At 38.8% G+C, this 19899-nt stretch overlaps 1 protein-coding gene, 1 long non-coding RNA gene and 1 pseudogene across 2 annotated transcripts in view; all 3 read left to right on the plus strand.

Annotated features, from left to right (window-relative positions):
- LOC142150801 (uncharacterized) overlaps positions 1 to 19899 on the plus strand; it is a 712033-nt pseudogene that overhangs the window by 449299 nt on the left and 242835 nt on the right.
- On the plus strand, positions 5945 to 10050 carry LOC142152632 (uncharacterized). Its single transcript, XR_012691368.1, has 3 exons — positions 5945 to 6027; positions 7058 to 7180; positions 8744 to 10050. It is a non-coding gene; the product is annotated as an uncharacterized LOC142152632 (long non-coding RNA).
- The window catches only part of LOC142149574 (cold-inducible RNA-binding protein B-like), a 123590-nt gene continuing 116194 nt past the window's right edge, over positions 12504 to 19899 (plus strand). The window contains exon 1 of the mRNA XM_075204899.1: positions 12504 to 12847. Coding sequence (XP_075061000.1) covers positions 12504 to 12847 — 344 coding nt within the window. The remainder of the gene's footprint in view (positions 12848 to 19899) is intronic.

The following is a 19899-nucleotide window of genomic DNA, read 5'->3' on the forward strand; positions in this document are numbered from 1 at the left end:
GAGCTCTATTGATAGCAGAACAGGGTGCCCAGGAGACGAGTACCAAGCTACTTAGTGGTAGCACAGTCCCTGACAGACACCCTCACAAAAGTAAGTTTTGGTACTTGCCCATCCAGAATAAATAAAAAGATGGGCATATGACTTTAAATATGTGCATTATCTCCTATGCATGTACACCTGGAATTCAGTCTAATTACACGTAATTGATGACTTGTGAGCAAGAAGGTCTATGATGACCTCACTCCACATTGGGGTGAGCCTCAGTCAGTATCACCAAGTGTGAGACAGGGTGTCCTTCCCTCCACAAGGTCTCCAACAAAGATTAGAAGCGTTTGGGAACATTGTGTGCATTCTCTCTTGTTCACACACACATCGAGCTGCACTATATCCCACGCCATTTTTTAATATAATAAGTGACCTATTGCTGCTGTGGCAGGGGAGTCATGGATTGCTTCCTCTGGCATGTCCACCCAATCACTGGAGGAACTCAATGTTAAAGATTGATTACTGGGACATATATGAAGGGCTATACTAGCACAGGTAGGCAGTACTTATACAATGCTATATACTTCCATGGTGGCACAAAGCAAGTCGTTCAGGGTTGCAATCCCATCTCAATCAATATGTGATATCCCCACTTCTCCTACTGCTTTGATTGTGAAACTATCAAATTCCATTCACTTACATTTCCATACCACCTATTCTAAATTTTCAGTTCAACCATTGACTAAATCCATATAATATTGCAAACTTTTTCCAAAATATCATGCATAAAACTGGTTTATCTACATTTCAAATCCTAGCCACCAGTGGAGTCTGTGGATCCAGAACACATACATCAGTGTTTTATTATTGTGGGGGCACAATACTGGCATAATCATGGATGGTGGCACAGTGCCTGCATAATTATGTCAAGCTAAGATAGCATAATCATGACGTGCACAGTACTAACATAATCTTGGTTTGCAGGTGCTGGCTTAATCATTTGGGGGCATAGTTCTAGCATATTCAGTGGTGGTTATGCTGTATAGTTGGGACACAACACTGGCATAATCATGAAGGGCAGTGCTACTATAATCACATGGGGCAATATCATAGTATACACTAATCCTAACTTAAAAACTTGGTAGACAGTGACATAATCATTTTGGGGCACAATGCTAGAATATTCAGGGGAGGTAATGCTTGTATAATTATGGTGCACTGCTTGAATAATCATGGTGTTACACACTGCTGGTATAATCTTGGGGGCCACATTGTTTGTATAATCATATGAGGTACACTGCTAATATAGTTATAAAAGGAACCTTTCTGGTGCAATAAGTATGGGCATTGCTGCGATCCTGGAAGTGATAACACTTTTTTTTTGTAATCAAGTGTTTTTATTGAAACGTTTTAATACATACAACACAAAACCAACATAACCCATAGCTAAACTGCCCCAAAAAGAAACACACATCAAACAAACCTTAAAATTATAACATTGTGTAACTGTATCTTAATAGGTATTGAATCGCCTTATGATAACAGTGTACTTTAGTAAACTGCAATTTTATCAGTTTGAATTTGGTTATCCAATTCATAAGGATTCAATAAATCTGAATCTTGACAAAGACTCTTTGCATTTAACTGTATCTTAGATGTAGTTCAACTATAACATCCTAATGCCCTTTTATGTACATGCTCGATAATGAAGCAAATTTGTATTTTGTATTTTATGCCCATTTTCAGCAGTATCAAAAAAAGAGAGAAATGTAGCATTTGCACCTGAGACATACAAGTACCTGTGGAATGCAATGGTTTTGTGGGTATTTTCACTTTTCCTACATAAAAATTCTACAGTTTTTTACAGTTTCTGTGAGATCAATACTAATAGACATGTGGAGTAACATTTACAAATATAATTAGTTTAGTGTTCTAATACGATCATCAGACAGAAGCAGAGTCTTCACTTCATCAATCGGTTAATCACTGCATTTGAACCCAATGTAGAAACCTTTATAAGAATCATTAAGCCAGAAAATATTGAAACAAGCAGAGAAATAAAAGCATACGGTTTGGTAGTTAGGAGAGAGTGATGTAAAATGAGGTATGAAATTCCAGTGCTAAGGGGCAGCACAAAATAGTTTTGTATGAATACATGACAGATGGAAAAGTGGGAATAAGACAGAATGAGGGCTCTATTTGGTGCTACTCTATGTCTTGTGAGTGCATACCCCCTAAATAAGTAATTGTCCACCCACCCTACAGCCTTATGGCTCAGTAGCCAACATCACTTCTTCTATCATTTATACAAAGTCGGTAAAGACCAAGTAGTGAGACAGACTTTAAAAGGGTGGATAAATTGATGAAATGAACATAACCCATTTCTGTTCTGTCCCCTAAACTGTGCCGTCATCAGCACCAACCTAGTTTGCATATATGATAAATACAGTGTTAGACAGGAGCAGGTAATTGGTTGATAACAGGGTTCAAACTGGTTATTAGAAAAGCCACAAATATCACAATACATATCAATAAGAGAAAGAGCTTGAAAAGTGTTTTTTTGGGGTGTAATGGGGTCCTGGTAGGATGGTGAAAATTACACAAGGTTGAAAAACTAGCACCTTTTTACAAAAATACCTATTTTGTCTTTCATAATTAAGATTATTTCCTTAATTGAGAAATTAACCTGAACATATTTTGCTCCTCTTGCTATATGTATCACTTTATGTGAAACTATGTGAAAACAAATATTATCTACTTCTTATTACTTCTGCTAATAAATATGACCCTTAGAGGTCACTGCCATGGTGAAATTGTGGTGTCAGCGAGCTCCTAGGACCATTGTCTCTTCTATGATGGTACCATAAGTAGGTGATCGTTAATCCCTTGACAATAGAATTCTGGTGATTGTTGTGTCAGATGTGCATGGAGTGTGTTGGTCTTATACACAAACATTTTGCTTTCCTTTCATTTTTCCCTTATTCGTTTGTAAAACTGTTTTTTTTTAAATTTCAAATAAATATAGCATGAGTGAATAAATGCATATTTTAATAGGGTTTATGTATAGTGCTTTAGAAACACTTTTCCGTTTATTTTTTATATTTTAAACCAGCATGTTTTTATTCCTTTAATTGTGGCTTCAAACTGTCTTTTAAAATGAATAAAGGATTTGTTATATAGTTTTCCAAGTATTTTTTATTAATTAAAATTATAGGTATTCAGTGTTTATTTTAATGCACATGGTTTCGTCCAGACAAGTACATTACTTTGACAAGTCTGTACAGTATAATGCCAACCACTTCCAATTTGTGCATATGAACTCACTGTCTACCTTGATATCCATTTTACTTTTAGTGTAATGTCATAACATGCCTACAGATGCAATAAATTGTACTCTATCTGTATTTCACTAAATCTAAAGGACTCTTCTCCCTTCTTATCTTTCTCGATCTCTCTGCTGCCTTCAATACCATTGATCATTCCCTCCTTTTGCAAACTCTTGAATCTACAGGCCACTGTAACACTGTCCTCTCCTGGTTTTCCTCTTTCCTCACTAACCGCTCCTTTTCAGTCTCTACACATGACTCCAGATCCTTCCCTCTTCCCTTACCTGTCGGAGTTCCCCAAGAATCCATGCTTGGCCACCTGCACTTCTCCCTCTACATATACTTCATTGGTGTCCTCATCTGCCCCTTTGGCCTTCAGTACCAATTCTATACTGATGATACCCACATCTATCTTTAATCCCCTGACCTCTCCCCTTCCCTTATGTCTTGTGTCTCCTATTGTATCTTGGCCATCTCATCTTGGATGTCCCAGCACTTTTTTAAACTCAATATTTCCAAGACTGAACTTATCATTTTTCTCCCTTCCAGGGCTCTCCCACCTCCTCCCCTCTCTATTTCTGTTAATAATACTACCCTCCTTTTTGTCCCTCAAGTCCGATGCCTTGTGGTCATCCTCGACTGCTCCCTCTCCTTCAAATTTCACATTCTGTCCCTTTGAAAATCCTTCTACTTCTGGAATATATCCAAGATACAGCCCATTCTCACCATGGAAGCCACCAAAACTCTTATTCACTCTCTTGTAATCTCGCGCTTTGACTACTGTAACCTCCTTCTGTCTGGCCTACCTGCATCTCACCTTGCCCCTCTTACATTTATCCTCAATGCTGCTGCCCTCCTCATTTTTCTCTCTCGCCGCTCTATCTCTGCTGTCCCCCTCCACCAATCCCTATATTGACTCTCCATGGCCTACAGAATTAAGTTTAAACTCCTCACTTTCACTTTCAAAGCTCTCAATCAACCTCCCTACATCTCCAACTTCATCTTTCTTTACCTATACTTCTCGCCACCCCCTCCGCTCTGCCAATATGCACCGCCTCACTGCTTCCCTGATTACCTCTTCCCACTCCCGCCTGCAGGACTTTGCTTGGGCTGCTCCCCATCTGTGGAATGATCTCCCACGCTACATCAGGTTAACCTCTACTCTCAAAGGCTTCAAATGTGCCCTTAAGACTCATTTCTTTATTCAGCCTTCCTCCTAACTCCCTAGTCTTAGCTTTTATCCCCACTCTTCATTCGGTACCCATTTATTTGTGTCTTCCCTCTTTCTTTGTGTGCTCCTTCTAATATTCCATCACCCTCTGTACCTCTTGGTCTGCATCCCTAGCCCTGTTTTCTTAAGCTTAGACCTACTTATCGCTGGTTACTACCATCACTTTCTCGCAAATAATTTTATCTGCATTACCATGTTACCTGTATTTTTATTCATTCAGTATGTCTGTTTTTTGTATTTTGTTCTTCATGTATCATTTTATGTGTTACGGATCACTGTTTTCTGTATATGTCATGTACGGCGCTGCGAACCCTTTGTGGCGCCTTATAAATGAAAGATAATAAAAAATTATAATAATGCAAAATTACTATAGCGGCGAGGCTGCTGTAAACCCATTTTTCCATTACACCGGTATTTAGAGGACATTGCAAGTGAGCTTGTGGTTACTAAAGGAGTAGCAACAGGCTGCAGAACAGTGGCATTCTGTCAAAGTTGTGATGATGCTGGAAAGTATCACTTTTATGTCAAAAAGATGGTGTTTGGCCTCCTTAAATCCTTGCATGGCACACCCTGCACCCATGGTTTAAATACCAGTACCGCAGCTCCATATTAGTTCTACTAGGCAGCAGCTGTCTATCAGGGCAATTGCATAGACACAGTCAAGGTAGGAGATACAAATTTTTAAAAGAGGGCTGTAATATGCAAGCTAATTACTAGTCATATAAAACTGCAAATATATGTGTGTGAATTAATTCATAGTACTAGCTTGGTGTGACTCAGATAAACACTGTGTCCAGTCGTGAAATAAAATATGATAGGGGGGAGACTAAATTAATGTACCTCTTTGATTGTACTAAATTCCTCTGTTATCCTCATAAAGTATTTATGGATAGAGAGTTCCAGACATCTAGTTACAGATGAGTGCCCAATACCAATATATGTCACAGGTCATAAAAGATAAAGGTCTTAAAATCTCTCTTTATGGTTAAATCAATAACATCAGAGATCCAACAAACAGATCCCTCAAATTCTTGGTGACATCTGTGATATCTCAGGACATCTCAACAGAGGGAGGGGGCAGAGCAGCTGGGATAACTGTGAATGAAGGGAAATAAGGACACATGAAAATGTCATATTTTCTTAGATATTATACTTACAGGAGTCATGTCTAGTATATAAATAAAGGAACATTTATGACCTAGTGAGTGGAGGTAATACCAAATTTGCAGGACATTCTGGTATGAAGTTAGGCCAGTGTAATTAAACCCTGACTTGAAAGGTGCTTGAAGGGAAGTCATAAACAACTAATTTGCATTTACACAGACTTTCTGGTCCTGACATCACAGTGAAAGGGGGGTTGTGGGTACCTGCAGAATGTTTAAAATGTCCTGTAAATCTAACAGTTTTGTTCACTTTAGGGAATCAATTTCACATTGAGAAATGTCCTCTTTACTCCTTCTCCCAGCAAAACGAAACCGATCAATTGTAAGTGTATAATTTCTTTTGTTTTCTTCCTTTTTTTTTTACAATAAACTATTCTACTATATCTTTGTATGTCATTTTGTTAATTGTTTTTCATCTTAAGCATTGTGGATTTATTTTCCAAATTAAATTACTTACTAAATAAGTTCATGGGGTATATTTACTAAACTGCGGGTTTGGAAAAGTGGAGATGTTGCCTATAGCAACCAATCAGATTCTAGCTTTTATTTATTTAGTGCATTCTACAAAATGACAGCTAGAATCTGATTGGTTGCTATAGGCAACATCTCCACTTTTCCAAACCCGCAGTTTAGTAAATCTAGCCCCATGTCTCTATGTTCTTATGAATTCACATGTCTGACAGCTTGGTATTAGAATACAACATTGTTGAAACAGAGGAGATCATTTGGATTATGATAACTCTGATGACAATAAATTGTAATAGGGAATTTAAAGGGAGAACTGAAGGCTTCCTGAGTATGAGTGTCTGCTCTTCACAAAAAACCTTAGTGGTGGTGTAATTGTTAAGGCAAAGTTAGTGTGTGGCATAGACAGGGAAAATTTTAATCATTTTGAAACAGACCAAGTTGTAGTTTTTGTTTAACATACGTCACATAGGCTCAGGTGAGTGTTGGATCGTAACAAGGGGAAAGATGGGTCATAACCAATAAGACAGTCGGTTTGCTAACAGAAGTACACCTGTTGCGAAGGCAAGGATGAGGTGGAAAGTACCTTTTTAGATAGTGAACACCTTTGACCTCACTGAGGACATGCCAAAGTGCTTACGTATGTCATTGGCATTTGCCGAAACAAAAGCATCTATAAAACAGGAAGAGGATTGCAGGCATCTGCCTATGGGCTATCATGGTGAGATAGGCACATGTGTGTGCCATAGTGGGTGATCACATCACAATTTGTGGGATGTCAAAGCAAGAAAATAGCATGTAACATTTCCAGAACCCGTATGTTAATTTTCCAATTGACTTTGCAATGTACTAAACTTATATAAAAATATATTACATTATTTATCTAGAAATGATCATATGTGAATAAACCCTGCAATATCCTCAAGTTGTTTGAACTCAGACTTTAAAGGATGAAAACAGCACCAGTGATCGCTGTGAAGAAGACTTGACAAAAACGTCAGCATTAATAGGTATACAAAGTAACATCTGTATCCTATGTTGTCTGTCAAAGGTTATTTTATGGTTTACCAGATGATAAAATATTTAATGTCATTTCTATAAAACTTTGTTTAATGGGTGGAAACCTAACTTAGTTTGGGAATGTAATTTAAAGCCAAATAAATGCAACGTTCCCATATTACATGTTTCAAATATTTTTATATGTTCCATAAGAAGATGGATTATTTTATATTACTAAACTAAGATTGCACATGTGTTTTCCACTGATTTGTTTTTACTCTTCCTGGGAGGCATAAGAGTTCATTAACAGAAAAAACAGTGAAATAAACGAAAACTAGCTATTATTTGTATAAAGGAAGTAAGGAATTTGCTTTGTCTAAGGGACTGTTGCGGGTAATTTGCATCTCTTTATCATTTCTCTACTAAAATTAAGTTATATTGTTAAGTATCCAACGCCTAATTGTCTACAAATAAATGAACACATATGTTCTTCAAGTATTCAAAATTTGCTCACAAAGCATTTGAATTAAGTGTATGAGGGATAATCACAGAGATTGTAAGTATTTCCTCAAGCTCATTAAAAATGTGTGAGAAAGCAGATCTTGATTGCATTATTTGCATAGTCTACATAACTAATATCTTTTAATATTGACTCACTCAGTGCACATTGGCCTGTACTTTTTACTTATTTCCCTAACAGTTACATGTGCTATAAATACCTAACCAATTCTTGCTGGGGAGATGGTGGATTTTGGGGATGTATTTGAAAAATCCATTACTGAGGTCCTCCGCCTAACTGAGGAGGAGAGGTGCAGGATGGGAACGGAGCTTCAGCAACAGATGCAGGGTCCGCACAGGTCCCGCATTGCGTGATTATTTAGAGGTCACTTGGCCCTGGACTCCCTCTCTGAACAGGAGGTCATGCTGATGTTCATCCTGAATTGCAATAACCTCCTTAATCGTTATGAGATGGTAAGAACTGATTTAGATGCATTTACATCAAGGACATATGCAGTGTCTTGGCTGCACAAATGAATGTATGCCGTACACTTTATGGCTACAGACTCTTTCCAGTCTGTGAGTTCAAAAGTATTAAGGATTATGCAGCCAACATTTTCCAGACACTTAAGACAAGTGTGAAGTGCCCTAAAAAACGTTGGCATACATATATCTGCTTCCCCCGCCGGAGTGGCATGAGAAGAAGTTAGCTTGTTTTAGGGTCTCAAGGCTACCTAATGTCCTGGGAGCCATTGATTGCACTCACATTGGATTGAGAGCAACTCACTTGAAGGCAGAGTTTTCTGTCAACAGACATCATTACCACTACCCTCAATCTGCTGGTGGTCTGGGATACAAGCATGAAAATTATGTTGTGTCAGACTTTCCTGGTTCGTGCCATGATGCTTATATCATGTGCCAGTCAGCCCTCTTCCAGAAGTTTATCAATGGGGAAATGCCTGAGGACTGGCTATTAGTTATGTATTTATTGTTTACTTTCTGTTATTAATTTGCCCTATGTTTCACATGTACTGAATGTAAGATAGTTGGACTGATTTTTTTTTTGTTTTAAATAGACTAACCTGCTACTTCTCCATCATCCACGTGAGCCACAGATAGTGTTGGAGTCAGAAGCTGCCTTCCTGATAAACCTGTTGATTCCTCCTCACAGGGGTGGTCCACCTACTGTTACAGCTGCTTTGCGCTCCTCCACCATCTTGTCCTTTACTCTGTCCTTGATGTCAGAGACTTGCTTCTCGCAATTCTTCACACTGCGCCAGACAGATCCCACTGCATTTTACTTCAGCCCACATGGGCTTTGTGGTTATTGCTGCCTGGTTGCCCAGAATTCTAGCTTAGAAAGGCACTATACATTTGATAAGGGCACAATCATAAGTAAATCTGACATTGCGGCCCAAAGTTATTATGCCAAAGGGGACAGTGTCCTAACCTTAGGACTTCACCACCCACCACCTCTGCCTGCAGTGATTACCTCTATCTCTACCTCCTGCTCCTCTTCACTCTCCCTGTGCTCCTCCCGCTCACCATACTCAAATAAAACACAGAGCAAAATAGACACAAGTACACAACACTCTAATACAAATAAAACACTTAATAACAAAAAGAAAAAAAGACAAGGACAAATAAGTTTCAGACAAAAAAAACCACAAAAAAGTACAAAGCCACAAGCACTCAGAAATCAATGTAAACTCACCAAATCACCAATCCAACAATAACCAACTTTCTACTGCCTCTAAGGCTGGGTAAACACTGGAGCATTTTCGTCCAATAATCTGGCAAATCAACTGACATACGACCGTTCGGTCTGAAGTCGGGTGAGTGTGTATAGTGACACAATGGTCGAAAGTCGTTCCAAAGTGTCGAATGTCGGCTTATTTGGTTGGTTGTACTGTTTAATATTTTCCGACCAATTCACCTAACGATCATGCAGTGTGTATAAGTTTCCGAACAATCCACGAGCAACTGCCAATAGTTCCTCGAGCTGTGACTCCTTTGGGGGCGTGTGTATGTTAATTTCTGATGCCTGTACCAGTCCCACGTGGTGTGGTGTCTGCACATCACTCATTTGGTAATTGGGTGCTTCTAGTGGTAAAGCAATAGCAGGTGTCTATTGCATTAATGCATACAGCATGTGTCTGCCAGTTTAATTATAAACCTTTGTGAATGTAGTGTTATAAAAACACAATGTTTCATTTATGTGTATTGCTTATGTCTGCCTCCTTAATCATAGCTATTTGTCACTTTATTGTACACTCAATACACATTTAATAAAAATGCAAAATATGTGTGTTACATTTGTTTGCCTGCATAATTATATAAATTTTTGTATATAACACGTTTTTGTGTTTCCTATAGATGTGTATAGATGTGTATTTTATATATGTCTGGTTGCATATTAGTACACCTCTGTAAACGGTACTGCATCTTGCACATGTGTTCTGTAACCCTTTACATGTACATTCAACATACATCCAACATGTTTTATAATCGAACCTTTGTTTACTTGTAAATGCATATATTTATAAAATAAACAGAACAAACCACACATTGTAAATCCGACAGATTTATTGTTGAATTCTGTAGAAAAAATGAACAGTTGAAAAATATAAAGTTTCAACATATTTATATTAGCATTATAACATTGGACTTTTTAATGGTTAAACTGGCTAGTGCATTGTGGTATAACCGTCTGAAAAAAACTGAATTATCTCCACAAAGTTTTTTTGCAGTTTTTTTCTATTTTTTGGGCATCACTGATGATTGCCCCTAATTCTTTAAAATATTCGTCAAGTTTTCCCATCTTCTCTACCACACCCTGCAAAGGACTACCAGCATTCTTTTCTCCCTCAGAACTTTCGTCCGATATGGTATCTACAAGAAACGGAAAAAAATATGTTTAGCATTTAAGTTCTATATCTGTAATAAAGTTTAGTTCTTTTACAACACCAAGTAAAGTCCCAATGTGCTCACCTTCTACACTGCTTGTAATAACTTTATGTTGTGGCCCCTTTGTTGCATCTCTGCAAAGGTGCACTTTACCTTCATAGGTTCTGTAAAACAGGCGCCATTTTAGTTATTATAACGATATACGTTTCTCCCCAAAACATTTTACAGTTTCCACATGTGACTTCAAACACCTTCTTTTAATACATCTTTTTTTTCTTCAGTATCTATTTTTTCTGCTTTAACAAGTATGTGTTCAGCTTTAAAATTTTCGGTACCTACGCAGCACATGTCATCGTGCATTCTTCTTTCTGGAAATAATACAACATTTTTAATATATTATATAAATTGTCAGTCGTTAATCTACAAATTCACTAACAAGCCCTTTAAACAGTTGTAGAACATGTCAAACCCACTTTTTTATTATGTTTCTACGGATTCGCATCAGTCTCCGTTGTTCTTTCTTTTTTACGTCTGACCAACGCTTCTGTACTTGAAATGAATTTCTTTTCTTTCCAAGTTTTAGTAAGTTCTGCATTATTAGTTCCTTTCTGGTATTAACTCTTTGGTATTTTCTCTTTTGGCAGTCATAGTCGTATTGGTCCAGTACTTTGCTGTCTCATTGCCTTTGCTCTTTTCACGCCCGGTAATTGTATTTCTTCTTCTTCTTCATCCCCCACTACTATTTCTTCAATTTTTTTCTCTTCTCCTCGCACCCCCACCTATGTCTGCTCCTCATCTGCCATCTTCTAATGTCCCTTGGAACCAGACAAGGTCCTCTGTAATTTTATACACTCAGACATGTGCGTTCGTTTCAGTTGTGGACCAATTAGTGGTGGTACCTGTACCAAATGGAGCATTGTGGGTGAAGGCCATTCGTGTATAATAACCTTGTGTTTGGCAAATATATCAATATATTTAACCCCTAGTGGTCCGAGAAATGCGAACGGATACTACAAGTGTTTTACACCTTACATCCATTGCATACAAGGTAAGTTGTTTATGGAAGGATTATGCATGTTTTTTTGTACCATTGTGCTTATTGTAACAACTGCATAAATATATATTTTGTGAATGTTAATATGTGTATATTCAAAATAATTTTGTTATACTTATTAGTAATATTTATGATACACAATTTGGCTAAAATGGTACTGAAAATATTTGCTAAAAATATTACAATATATAGTACAGTTTCTTTGATATTATCAGTGGACAAAAGATTAACATGACTATTTTTATTTTTAAAGAGAACCTAAAAATGTCATATGACTGTAATGTGGAGCTCATGAAGGATTTCATTGAGACTTCTAGGCAGGGCCACCTTAACAACTTTATGGGCCCCCGGGCAATGCAGTGTACCGGGCCCCCTTAAAAAATAAATAATATATATATATATATATACATAGTGTGTGTAAAAAAAATATATACGTATGTAAAAAAAAAACGTGATTATATATATAATCACTTTTTTTTTACATATATATATATATATATATATATATATATATATATATATATATATAGGGGCCCCCTTAACTTACCTTAAGTCCGATCCTCTTCTTTTTTCCGCGCCGCTGAGTCTCTTCTGCCCTCTTCCGTGCTGTGGTTGCAGTGAATGCTGGGCGTGACATCACGCCCAGCATTCACTGCGAGCACAGCACGGAAGAGGGGACCAGGGAGGGAGCCGGATCACCGCTGATGTGACCACAAGGTAAGTATTTTTTTATTTTATTTTTAGGATTCGGACGGGCCCCCCTTGCCTGCAGGGCCCTCGGGCACCTGCCCATCGTGCCCAATGGAAGAGACGGCCCTGCTTCTAGGGCGTACCCCTGTTTGTGGAAGATAAAATCAAAGGAATATTGTAACCGAATGTTACGTAATGTGGCTATGCAAGAACTTGTGAAAGCATCCCTGCCACATTACCCTGGAGCAAATTTGGAATGGGCAAAGAGCAAAATACAGAACCTTCGGACTGTATACAAGAAAGAACTAAATAAGGTTGAGGCCTCTAAAAAATCTGGGGCAGGTGCAGATGATGTTTATGTGCCAATGCTGTGGTACTTAGACCTGCTGCACTTCATCCGTGAAAATGAACTTACACAGCAGTCCACCTGCAGCCTGGATACGGACAGTAGTTCTCCTGCTGATGTGGTGCAAGCAGATGACATATTTCCTAGTGGGAGTGTAAGTGAAGTATATTTTGCTGTTACTGTGTAACATGTTTATTAAATTAGAAATACAACAATAAAGTTTGCACACATAACATGCTTATGAACAATTGTTACACAAACTAATTCTGCCTTGGCACTGCACCCTCTCTCCTTTAAAATATTGAAGGTATGCCTCCCTGTTTAATTTTGCACTGGCAATTGCATTTCTAAGGTAGGCCGACTCTAAAGGTGTCAACAGGGCCGGCTGGGACTAAAAATCAGCCCTGGCATCAACGCCGATGCTAGGGTCCTTGGCGCCCTAGGCACAGTGTGAAAATCGCCGCCTCCCCCGTGTGAAAATCGCCGCCCCCCCTTTAAAAATCACGCCCCCCTTTAAAAATCGCCGCCCCCCCTTTAAAAATTGCCGCTGCGCTTCCCTCCCCACCCCTCCCCATGTCTTTCTTTAACTTACCTGCATGAAGCTGCTCCTCTCTGCTCTGCTCTGTCTTCTCCCCTCCATTCACAGACACTGTCGGGCCGTGATGATGACATCATCACGGCCTGTCACTGTCAGTGAGCGGAGGGGAGAAGACAGAGCAGAGAGGAGCAGCTTCATGCAGGTAAGATTCAATAGCCCCTTTCCTCCTCTCCTCCCCGTGGATTTCCGTTTTTTTTAATTTTGAGGCGCCCTGCAGGTCCCGGCGCCCTAGGCAATTGCCTAACCTTGCCTAATGGGAGCGCCGGGCCTGCCTGGCATTTAAACCACACAGGCCCACCTCTGTTCCAGATAATAATAATATTACAGTACTTTTTGCAAAGGTTGTACGGTGTCCCGTGAGATACAAATATATAACGAGCAGCTTGACTCTCTATTTGCAGCATAGGGCTTACCAGTATCAGATAATGGTATGTACAGGACCAGCAAGAGACATTTGAGGCTCAGGTACATTGAACTTTTGAGGCCCCCTCCATAGACGAGTAGCAAATAAACTGTGTGCCACCGTGCAGCGGTAATGCCGAAAGGACGTGACCACATTGTGCTGTGGATGTGGTCAACATGGGGCATTGATACATATATTGTAATAAAACATTACATTTATCACGCCCTTCCAGCCACATTATGACACCCCCAGCCCACTGTACTTATCTATGCTTCTTATGGTGCTGACATGCATAAGGGTGGGAACTTCCTGTAGACTGAGCAACGAAGCTCTTTGTCTCACGAGATTACCAAATCTTGTGATACTCCTTCTTGTAATTCTCCCTTCACTCACATATTATATTAAAATAATGCATCCACACACACACGCTATATTAAAATACTGCACCCATGCACACGCTATATTAACATGGCGACACACGCACACTATATTAACATGGACACACACACACCTTGTTACATCCGCACGCGCACAGTCTGCTTCACTTCACGTGACAGGTGCCGTCCCATGTGATTACGTGCAGGTGCTGCTCGGGTTGCTGCTCGGGCGGGAATACGGACCGACCCATCTAGCCATTGGCCCTGGGTGTCAAGCCAATTACCTCTGTTTCATCTACATTGTTGTCCTCATGGGAACCACATACACAAGGGGTTTTACGTCTTTAAAGTTATGCAGAACACAACAGGCCATCACCACTTTGTTTATCTTGTCCAAACGTAGATTGAAAAATGAAATGAAAAACTCTGAATCTGTTACTGAGAATTCCAAACGAGCTAGGCGTGTCTACAACACGCCTAGCTCGTGACCGTCTATAATTATATATCTGCCTTTCTGTAGACAGATTGCGTTGCGGGTACGGTTTCAATATATTGTTGGGCAATGCAAATGCTTCATCAGTTACAAACACAAAATTTAGTCCATATTTTGCATTACTTCCAGTTGGAATATTAAGTTCATAGTTTTTTAGTTTTGCATGAAAGGGAGTCTACCCCAATGCATCGCCATCAGACACTTTTCCATTTTTCCCAATGTCAACAAATAACAATTCATAGTTCGCATCCACTATGGCCAGTAGAATGATGCTGAAAAATCCTTTGTAATTATAATAAAAAGATCCACTTTTGGATGGAGGCATAATTCGGACATGATTCCCATCAATGGCACCATGTTACCCTCACTTTTTTATGAGGTTTGGGGTGGGTACTATTGAACATGCTCTGCCGTTTATTTAAATTTCTTGGAGATATCGTTACGTGGACTTCATAAGTCGTTTCAGTCTGTACAAAATTCTAATCTTTGCTCATGACAATTTGGCTGTGAAAAGTCGCTGCCTGAACGGTCAGTCTTTCGGTAAACGTCTAAAACGTGACTAGTGTGTACGTATTAATTGTCCGAGTGATTGGACCTTCGGCCGAAGGGAAAGTCGTTGTAGATAACACGTCGGTCAGAAAATTCGTCAGTGTGTACGTAGCCTAACTCCTGCAACTCCAACCAACTAAGCATAGGCATTAAGCAGGCTTGTATAGTGCAGGTGAGGCTATAATCCTGCGATTAAAGTTGCCAACAGGTTTCACTGTTCAGTCATGTAATTGCCACAATTCGCCCGTACATCGCCGCAAATTACTGTCAATTGCAAACATGTGAACTTTGTTCAATTCCACCCTAAGCATCTAACACAGTACATTGGACTGCTTTCCATCTTTTAACTTTTCAATCAGTTATACAAAAATAGAAAAACAGATTATTTTCAGTCCAATGTAATAGTTATTTTAATTAATATATTCAATTACAGATGATTCCTCAGTTATCCCAAATTAATTTACTGAAGCTTTTACAAATAATTATCTCTAAAACCATTTGCTAAGCTGTATTAAGCATTAATTATATTTTATTAAGCTGAGCGTTAATTATATTAAAGCAAACCTATCACCAGTTCTTACACAATTATTTTGTTTTGCTTTACTACACAGTGACTTGTGCATGGACCCCTGTAGAACAGAGCTATAATGTGTAGAAGAAACTGGCCCAGGAGTGAGCACTCTAATCTGACAATCCGATTTAGCTTCCAACTCTAGTTGTCAGACACAAAAATGCTCGCTACCAAGTCAGCTTCCTTGACATGTCACAGATCTACTGTTGTGTGGGATGGAGGGAGACACCCAAGAAAGAGTTTATAGTACACCAAATAAAATGCACTTTTCAGGTGTATGGGTTCCAGGGGAGACAATTATATTACTTAATACATAATGCTCCTTTTTCATTTAGGTTTCTTAATGTCTACTTTTTTAGGTCCTCAACTGATTTGTTCTCCTGTGTGCCAGTGGCACGACAAGTTAACATTACAAGATGTTTTTTACACTCAAGGCAAAGATGCCGAACAGTGCCCAAGCATCTAACCTCTACACTCACACATGCTGTAATGGAACGCTCACTGCATAGCATTGCTATATGAGCTGAATTATAATTATATTTTCTGTGTTCTAAATTTGTAGGCAAAGCAGATAATCCAGACAGCCCTAGTAGTGTCTAAGTGCAGAATTCACACTTCTCTTGACGATACTTTCCTACACGTTCCTCCCCTTTCTTCACCTCTGTGTGTGCCCGCCTTCCCCCCATGAGAGTAAGCAACATGTGGGGCGCCAACTGACATGCACATGTACAAGCTGCAATGGAGGCAGACAAAAGAATCTAACACTGCAACATACAGCACTGGATGGAAGAAGGTAAATGTGGGGTGAGGAGGGCTCTTAATGTAATGTGGGTGGGGGCGTAGGCTATTATTTTAATGATATAGTGAGCTTGGGGGTGATTAATTTATTGCTGGAGTGATGGTGGAGGCTTTTCATTTGATGATGGAGGTTAGTTAATTGAATAATAGGGTCTTGGTAGGGACTATTAATTTAAGGTGAAGTGATGGGACTGATACTAGGGTGGTTTGGGTGCTATCAATTGAATATGAGTCTGAATTTGAGAAGACGGAGAACTATTTATTAAATGTGAATACTATTCATTAACAGTTGGGGCTGGTTTGGGGGAAATAGGTCTATTTATTAAATGTGAATGCTATTAATTTAATGTCAGGGCTGGTGGCAGGGAGAGAGCCCCAATTACTATACTATTGATCTCATGCAAGGGGTGGAGTAATAATTCTCGAGGATGAGAATTCCGACAGGAGTGAGGCAGACAGGAGAAACGCGATGCCTATGATAGTGACATCTAATAAATGTAGACTTAAAAATTGACAGGAAACAATTGGGAGAACACTGAATCCTAGCACTGTCATTCTGCACACAGCTAAGTTCCTGGCAGTCAGTTTGCTGCTCTTAAGGGGGCGATGTCAGGATCCGGCAGCAGGATAAAGTAGAACTATCACTACAAAAGATAAAATAGAAAGCTTAGGGGTCTGTTTATTAACAATATTAAGTTTGGCAGCACTAAAGTTAATAGTGTTTATAAAACAGACCCCATAGCTTGCTATTTTACCTTTTGTAGTAACAGTTTATCATGTTGCCATGTCCTGACATCGCCCCCTTAAAAGCAGCAAAATGACTGTTCTCCCAGAACAACCCCCCACCACCAATGCTGGGTGATGAGAAAGCAAAACTGAAAAACAGAAGAACCCAACATTAAGCCACCGGCCTATCAAGAAATTTCCTGCTAAAGCCTATGGCAATCCTCCTCTGCTGTTATGACATCAATAGGTTTTTACCCCGTTTTGATAAAACTGGCCAAAGTCTTACATGATATGATTGGAGTTAACCTAGCTAAGTGCAGGAAAAGACAAGATTCTGGTATGTGTGATAAGATATTTAAATGCACTTTAAAGGGTGTAGAGTAGAGTGTACATTATTGTTTCCTAATTAGCAGGTGGCTGCAGAGTATCTTTATACCTGTAAAACAGATTTTTTTTCCCACAGGTGCTCTGGGGGTGTCAATGAAAAAATCCTTTACGTAAAATGGGATAGCTTTTTTTAATATATTCAAGTGCATTCTTCCTCTAATCATTTATGACTATATAGGTAGGTCACATTAGTCTGGAATCCATGTATGTTCTCTTATTTCTTTCTTTTCTTGTCTACAAATATATTCCTATTTTATTCATCCTGTCATGCCTTTTCTTTATTGTATGTTATAAACCTTTATAGGACTTCACTTTAATCCTGTATTATTTTACTGATAGAAATGTAAAAAAACTAAACAAGACACTGTCAGTAAAATTGTTGCTTAGAGTTTCCAGACATATTATTGTGCTTCCTAGTCTCCATGTCCCTATGTCACTCGTAGCATAGACTCAGGAAACGTCATGTGTCACTTGCCATAATACATTTCCCTTTCCCTGTTTCCCAGTCTTAACCTTTACATTTCCTGTAGACTTGTTAAGCTTTTGCCTCTTGACATGTATGTTACACAGAATATTACTTATGTTATTTTTATCTTAATCCTGTTCATTGCAGATCACTTTACAAACAATAGAACGTATTGTGTAGATACATAAAATGATGAGATAAGGTTTGTGAAGGCCTTCGAACATACTTGCCACCTTTTTGATGTTCCACTCCAGGAGGCTATGGGCGGAGGGTGTAGGACTTGGCCAGTCACATCTGTTTTTGGCCCTGCCACTGTGACTTAATAATTCTTATGCGTCATTTTACAGTGGGAGCAAGGCCAAAATGACGATTCCCTGAAAATTAGGTCATAGTGGTTCTAATCTTGCCCACTTCACTAGGAAATGGGCAAATGCGGGAGATTGCCCTACTCTTCCGGAAGTCCGGAGTCTTCTGCCCATTCCGGGAGAGTTGGCAAATATGTTTTGGAGTTATGAGTATACTTGCACTAATTTAAACTAAAATGTAATATATCTTCAAAAGTCCAACCTCTTTCTATATTGGAAGCATTGCTTTCATCAATTAATTTTAATTAATTATGAGAGTGAGGGGATATTAATAAGTTCCAATACTTCTCACCAAAAGGGTTCCATTTTAGGGCAACTCCACCAACAAAAAAAACTTCCACCCTTTTGGTGAGAAGTATTAGAACTTATTAATAAGATCACACACTTGTCAGTTCCTTTTCATCTCTCCTTCTGCCTTCTGCCTTCTGCCTGGTCTTTCACGAGGAATCCACAGGCTGGTAAGGAAACTTCCTGGTCATATTCTAACTGCAGCCAGATGTTTAATTGCAATAAAATTGAAAAACCCTAAACCCCACAAAGGTACTGCCCCAATTGCCAATATCTGGCAAATGGAACACATCACTAGCTTACTTCACGACAATCCCAACCTGTTTTTATCAACCTGGCATACATGGACAGAGTATTTTGATACCTAAGGTCCTCTCCGATTATTTGGGGTTTTTTTTCCCACAAAGGAGACGAGAGTTCTTTATACATTTTTTCATATATTTCCCTTCTCTCACCCCCCATATGCTTTTACCTACCTCTTTCTCTCCCTACTAACATTTCATGCCCCCCCCTTCCTCCCCTTGTTCTCTTTCATCTCTTACGATCTATACATCTGTCTGTACTATTTTGATTCATATATCTGCAATCTCACACTGATATACTCTCATACTTTCAGTCTCTTAATAAAAATTGTATTGTGAATTTGCACTTGTTCTGATATGTATGTTAACATTCCAAACTCAATACCCCCCCCCTTTTCTTTTTTTGTACCCCTCCCTCACATCCTTGATTTCAGTGAAAATTCAATAAGATTTTATTTATAAAAAAAAAAGAGAGAATGAGGGGATATTGGGACTTATTTGAATGTTTGTTTACATTGGGTAAAGTGCATATAGAAATGAGTTTCTTTCACTAACTGCAACAGAAAGAGGAATAATGAGTCCCATTAAAAGTATAACAGAAGACACTACCTCTACCAGCTTAGAGTTGGAGCAAAATTCAAGTGCTTTTGTAGACTGGAAATGGCTATCTGCCCTTCCACAAAGCAAAGAACGCCCCTCTCAAATTTTATATAATTTCAATGATTTGGTTCCACAAAATTAAATCTTTTTTTTTCTTTGCTCTACAAGACTTTGTGCATGTGTACACTTACTCAATACCATTAGGAATAATAATAATAATAATAATAATATTAAAACGGCTTTACGCTAAATTGGACTGCAAAGTGTAGACTGCTTGCACCATGGAGGGCGATTCATCTTTGAAAATTTAGA

The sequence above is a fragment of the Mixophyes fleayi genome, chromosome 4, assembly GCF_038048845.1.
Source record: "Mixophyes fleayi isolate aMixFle1 chromosome 4, aMixFle1.hap1, whole genome shotgun sequence".
In the NCBI taxonomy this organism is placed as follows: domain Eukaryota; kingdom Metazoa; phylum Chordata; class Amphibia; order Anura; family Limnodynastidae; genus Mixophyes; species Mixophyes fleayi.